This window comes from Ruditapes philippinarum, unplaced genomic scaffold, assembly GCF_026571515.1.
Source record: "Ruditapes philippinarum isolate M1 unplaced genomic scaffold, ASM2657151v2 ctg6301_1_1_1_1, whole genome shotgun sequence".
Lineage (NCBI taxonomy): Eukaryota > Metazoa > Mollusca > Bivalvia > Venerida > Veneridae > Ruditapes > Ruditapes philippinarum.
In genome coordinates, this window is record NW_026854695.1 from 150,349 (window position 1) to 156,486 (window position 6,138).

Consider the following 6,138-nt stretch of genomic DNA (forward strand, 5'->3'; position numbering starts at 1 on the left):
TACGATAATGACAAGTCGAAAACACGAAACAACGATGGTGATAATACGAAACTACGACAGTGAAAACGCAAAACAAAGACAGTATGATGTTGAAAACTCTATATAATATCGCGTTTACCATCGTTGTTTCGACTTTTCACCGTCGTGGTTTCGTTGTTCCGTTATTTCGACTAAAAATTATCGTTGTTTCGAGTTTTTGCCATCGTAGTTTCTTGTTTTCATCATCATAGTATCGTGTTTTAATTATATACTTTTTAACTATTAATACAATTAATATTACTTTCATCTTGATCATTTTCTCACTTTTATGTTCTTTTATTTTAACTTATTTATTTAATTATTTTCTTGGCTGTGCAAGTTTGTTAACTCATGCGAAAATATGTAGCTTTAATGTATCGAAACGAGGTAGTATAATTATATCGGTAGTTAAGGACGATATTTATAAACTGTACCTGGTATTGATATACATGTCGCAAATTCTCGTCTGCACAAAGAAGAGTAGGAATTATAATCTATCAAAGGATTAAACCGTTTTAGGTTCAAATTTTAATTTGAAGTGAATTTATGCAGAAATTCAGAATTTTATTTCTTTATCTTAATTTTTAAATTGGAAAAATTAAACCAGTCTATCTTAATTTTCTTCCTCTTTCGTTTTCAAGTGGAGTAATGAGTAATCAGTGGAATACAAGAAGACCAACAATGGGTCGGACAGGACCAAAATACACAAAATTGAAGGATTACAGTGTTGATATAGATGACGCAGATGAGGATTTAATAACCAGGAGGTCTCCTTCGTATGTTTGTGAGTTGTCATTACAGAACTGCATGATTTCTTTCTGTTAATGTTGTAATGCTTGTCTAGTTTATAAAGAAGTAAGTAGTCGTAATCATTAGAGTACAATTGTGTGACTCGTGAAGAACATTAAGCATTCTCGATAGTCTTATCTGATAATAATGTCTAAATATACTTTTTTATCAATAGTCATAGTTTAGTTGATTATTCCATTTGTTTCCAGCTTGTTGTTCGTCATGCTTAGAGTGTTTTGATTTTTTGGTCAGTTTGGTACTGCAGTTGTTGTTGTATGCTTACAGGTATATTATATATAATCTTTATCATACATTTTGCGACATTTTGCGACTCAAATTATATTATACCGTTTCTTAAAACAAAATATCTGGTTATCAGCGATAAAACAAACAGGCTACTGACAGTATGTCAGTTATATTAAGAAAAGGTCAAAATGGCCGATACTTCACAATAATTTTAAAGGGACTTCACTGAGGTGTTTCTACATGACTTGACTGGCAATAATTTTTCGAGATTAATTTATGATTTGATGAAGTTAATGTATTCCAGTAATTTTGTGTAAAATTTCAGACCATTCGCTCACTTCGTTTTTCCAGAATATTTTTTTCTAATTGTGAAAAAAACCCAAAGATGAAAATCACAAATCGAATAAAGAATAGCACAAACATACGATTCAATTCATTTCTGATAATATTTTAACTATCTTGCTGCTTAAAGTGGCCCAGCTGATCAGTGTAAGGAATTTAAATTTTAGGTTTCGCAACTTCATTGGAGTTCTTTCAAGCTCAGTTTATTGGATCCAGTAACACGACGATAGATTTTTTCATTTATCAATTTAGAACTGATTCTTGAAATGATAAAAACGGCATTTAGATTACGTTAATTAGCTAGTGCATAACGTGATACAATTTCAGGCGAGTCGCGAATAGATATCCTCTATTTCTAGAGAATAATGGTCAAGAACTGGTGAGAGAAGAAGTTCGGCGTTTACAAAATGAGAATGCTGAACTAAGAGAATCGGTGGTAAATCTAAAAAATGAAATAAGTATCAAGACCGGAGTTATGAAAGGATTAGAAATGGACAATGCATTAGGAAAGGATAAAATACTGCAAAGAGAAAAGCAAATACAAACATTGTATCAGGAAAAGAAAGTGTTGGATGAGGATAAACAAGAAGCACTTAGAAGGTTTAACTTTATTTCTAAGAAATGACTATATTATAATTCAATTGTTTAACGTAAAGATTATTATGAAGGAAATTATTACCAACATGTTCAATTGTATTTAATCTACTAAAGAAAGTTAGATCCTTTTCTTAAGATACTTACTAAAGTGGTTATGGATCTTATAAATATGTACTCAATTCTGACATTCCCCTTTTTATGGTATAAGGAAATCTTAAAGATCTCGGAAGGATAGCATTACAATATTGTTGTGCAAAGAACATAAACACTTACAATAGCACTTTAGGTCATAGATTATTATTACGACTAATATTAGTTTTCTTTTCAATGCCCAAGAAAAGCAGTGAACATTATGAACATAGATTTTATACTATTTTAAACCCATGTTCGCAAACTGTCTGTAAATGATAAGATTAAAAGTCTCTAACATCTTTTATTTTCAAAGACATTTTTGATAAATCTCTAAGTGTATTGATAATTGAATTATGTATCACCTAGATTGAGTGAACATATGTCGGTTCAATTAAGAGATAACAACCCAAACATCGTTGACTTGAGCGACCCGTGTCGACCGACAAAACTTGCAGAAATGTTCGCCGAGTTGTATGACAATGAATGGACTAATGCATTTTCTCTTCTTGAAGAATCGGTTGGAGAAGAACACGCTATTGTGGTTCTTCTAGATATTTTCATGGTAAATTATGTGGCTCTCATTATCAGAAAAATATTAATAAGCATTAAAGTTACTTTATGTTTTCTTTATAATTCCATAAAATAATGTGATTTGTCTTGTTTTAATCATGTTCAAATTTCAAAAAAATCTTCAAAATATGACGAAAACGGTAATTTAATACGTTATCATTACTTATTTAATAAAATGTTTTAAAGCTACATGTATTTTAAAGTTATTTTAGAGAATGTATACACAGTTCGTTTAAATATGATTAATAACTACCCACTTACAACACGCAAACATATCACTCATTATAATTCATAATAACTATTCTTGGAATTATAGGATGCATACAGATATTGTGAAAATACCGTCGCTGTTCCATGGACAATTTTGAACACGTGGTTTCTTGATATGGTAAAACGTTCATTTTTTTGCATGTTTTGTGGTAATTAACATAAGCTGTACTTATTTTCAATAGTTCCTTAATGTGATTTGATCATATAACATTTCCTTAGGTAACGAACGTACACAATTTGTTACACAACTCAGTTATGAATATTATTAAAAAAATAATGACATGACAAAGAGGGTTTCAATTAGACTTATTTTATTATTATATAATAACTAATTTATATTAAATTTAAAACTTTGACTGGTGACATATTGCTTTTTACTTTGCTTCATAAGTTAACTTAATTAGATATAATACTGTTCTGTAAATTTTTATTAGATTTAAGGAGAGGTCTGTTCTGTAAATGTTTTCATCAAAAAATATAAACGGTAATAAATATGTTTTCGTAGAAAAGGATATCAAAGTTAACTGGAATGAACATATTTCTGTATGCAAAATCTATCGAAATGCTAATGCGTTGTTGAAATAGTAATTATTGTTCTTCAGAACCTTCCAGGGGCGAAACAAGTCTCAAAGTGGTTAAAGGACAGTCGTAAGACTAATATCAGAAACAAAATTTCTGAAGTTAAAAAGGTAAATAATTTGAACTGTTTTGTGTTAAGCCTTAATTTTAAATCGTATCTGCTGTTCAGTGATATGTAAATGTTTTATTACGTTTAAAATGATATTTTTCAGTCATTTTTATATCAGTTTTAATTGAAAATGTTTGTAAAAACTTTATTTTTATTTTAGGAATTTAACGATGAATTGATTGGTCATTGTGGCGATTCGAAGATTATACATGTCCTGACACAACCAGAAATAACCGAATATATGACCAAGTGTATTGAACTTTGTTTACTGATGGTAGCCACTGACCCTCCCGTTGTTGTTTATGTCAGTGGAAATAGAGTTGGAGCGAATGTAATGCAGACAGGTGAGAGAACAGAAAAGTCAGCTATATTTAATAAAGATTTATTCAAGGAGTACACAACTCGAGGTCATTACCTTGATTTCATTGTTTGGCCTGCGTTGTTTTTGCACCAAGATGGACCAATGCTGAGTAAAGGTATTGCGCAGGGAAGCGTGGACGTGTGCAAAAGACAAAGTTGGACATGGAAGAAATAAAGAAGCATTTAATAATTAGTTAAATTAGTGGGTTTTGTAAATGTTCATTCCAAAACATATACATGTAGATAGCTAAAAGACAAATTTGTGTAAATAAATATACTAAAACTTTTATATAAATTCTTAATTTGGTGTTATCAAATTTTTAGTGACTACACGTTTTAACTATAATTTGATAAACATGTATTAAATCATATTTACATTTTTATAAAAAAAATGTAGTTTTTTCCGGTTCCAGTATGAAAACCAAACTTGTGCCTTACTTTAAAAAAGAGATCTGCCTCAACTTTTGGAGAAAGAATACTTGACCGTTTTACCTAGTAGTATACACAAATCTTCAAACCTATGCCAGAGTTTATAAGGTACCATTGCTGGCATTTGATTTCATGTGAGCAGAGTATGGTCTCTAAGTCCCTCTTATTTGTATTTTAACCGATTAACTATTAGTTATCGAGCTCTACATATAAACGTATACAGCATATTCTACTGATTTTCTAAAAAAAAACAACAACAAAAAGAAACAAAACAAAAAAAACAACCCCCGACAATCAACTATTGAATCAAAATTGAATTTTTTTTGCAAATGTGATTAGCTCTCATTACGTCCAATGGACATCTCCTGTCTGAGTACATATTCAACCACACAAATAACAGAAAATTATATTTAGGTCAAACAAAGATGACTTTCAGCGAGGTATTCAAGTTAAAGTTTTATTTACAAATACTCTGTTTGCATACATACAAATACAAGAGAAATACATAATACATGCATACATACAAATACAAGAGAAAATACATAATACATGTTAATTACAGAAAGACAACATATGCAAATGAACATTCCCGAGTATTCTAGTAGTATTTTAAACATAAAACACCGAACAACAATTTATCCACAAAAATCAATGTTCAAATTAAAAATATAGGTATTGGTCGACAAACTTCTTAATTTGAACTATTTTATAAACAAAAAAGCGTACAAATCCAACAAGCACAAATTATAATAAGGAAAGGGAAACAATGGTGTTCTAGAATTCTTCTCTTATGCGGAAGTATATGATATACATGTATACGTATTAGCAAACATTTGCAGAACGAGAAAAGAAGCATTAAGATGAGCCAACTATTTCAATAAAATCAGCCTTACGAAAATTGAACTAAGATTTAAGTAAAAATATCGACAATCAAAGAAATGATTTGACTAATCACATACTAACACAGTAAGGGCTTTTTGTGCGTATTATGGCCTATTTTCGGTAATTTGCGTACATTTTATAGTCGTTTGCAAAGTGTTAAATACTTTTTTTGTTCACCTGGGCAGCGTTTTACTAACATTGCGTAAGTTTTTACGTAAGAATTATCGTAACTTTACGCTTACGTTTAAACTTACGTAAATCGTAAGAGCGTTTCACAAAACTTCCGTAAGTTTTTCCGTAGACTTACGTTAAAATATTTCGTAACTCTTCAAATGGAGGTTTGAGAACTCTTCACTATGGGAGGCGTTGCGGGAATCAATGTCAAAATACACTGTCGTCTGTCAAAATGGAAACTGTCAACGTCAAACGTGCGAGAAAGTTGAATTGGTCCCAGGCTGAAGTCGATGAACTACGAAATTCATACTTGGAGTTTCGTAGTGTCATCGATGGACGCCTGGGAGTCACTCTCACTAATTACCAGAAAGAGCAGACATGGAGAAGTATTCAGGAAAGGTAAATGTCTATCAATGTGATTCATCAAACATTTTTTTCAGTTGAACAGAGCATAAAAAGTATTTGCAGTAGCTCCGTGATTTGATATGCTTTTGCATGGCCATTAGATCTATTAAACTTAACTGCAGTTCGGAATAAAAGCAAACGTGTTGATTCACAAAGGCGATTACAAATAAAAAAGTGGGTGGGGCAGGGGGGTTACGGTAACGGTTTAACTGCATACAATTACATGCATGTAATGA

The 6,138-nt window shown here is 31.0% G+C and overlaps 2 protein-coding genes across 2 annotated transcripts; both read left to right on the plus strand.

Annotated features, from left to right (window-relative positions):
- Nucleotides 1-515: 515 nt before the first annotated feature.
- On the plus strand, nt 516-4,372 carry LOC132740780 (uncharacterized). The gene is made up of 8 exons (XM_060728768.1): nt 516-537; nt 660-802; nt 1,017-1,092; nt 1,723-1,995; nt 2,491-2,686; nt 3,011-3,082; nt 3,567-3,653; nt 3,813-4,372. The coding sequence occupies exons 2-8, from the start codon at nt 667-669 to the stop codon at nt 4,185-4,187; spliced, it is 1,215 nt and encodes a 404-aa protein (XP_060584751.1). The 5' UTR covers nt 516-537; nt 660-666; the 3' UTR covers nt 4,188-4,372.
- Nucleotides 4,373-5,497: 1,125 nt separating this feature from the next.
- LOC132740781 (uncharacterized) lies at nt 5,498-5,881 on the plus strand (the record flags this gene model as incomplete). Its single annotated transcript, XM_060728769.1, is given in 1 exon segment — nt 5,498-5,881. A coding segment is annotated over 1 exon segment (152 nt), but the record flags the coding sequence as incomplete, so codon positions are not given.
- Between the last annotated feature and the right edge of the window lie 257 nt (nt 5,882-6,138).

Bases quoted from the DNA above. Each gene is read 5' to 3' on its own strand.
- LOC132740780 (XM_060728768.1), top strand. From the start codon at position 667: ATGAGTAATCAGTGGAATACAAGAAGACCAACAATGGGTCGGACAGGA. The intron at 803-1,016 runs GTGAGTTGTCAT...ATTTGTTTCCAG, and splicing joins GAGGTCTCCTTCGTATGTTT to CTTGTTGTTCGTCATGCTTA. The intron at 3,083-3,566 runs GTAAAACGTTCA...ATTGTTCTTCAG, and splicing joins ACACGTGGTTTCTTGATATG to AACCTTCCAGGGGCGAAACA.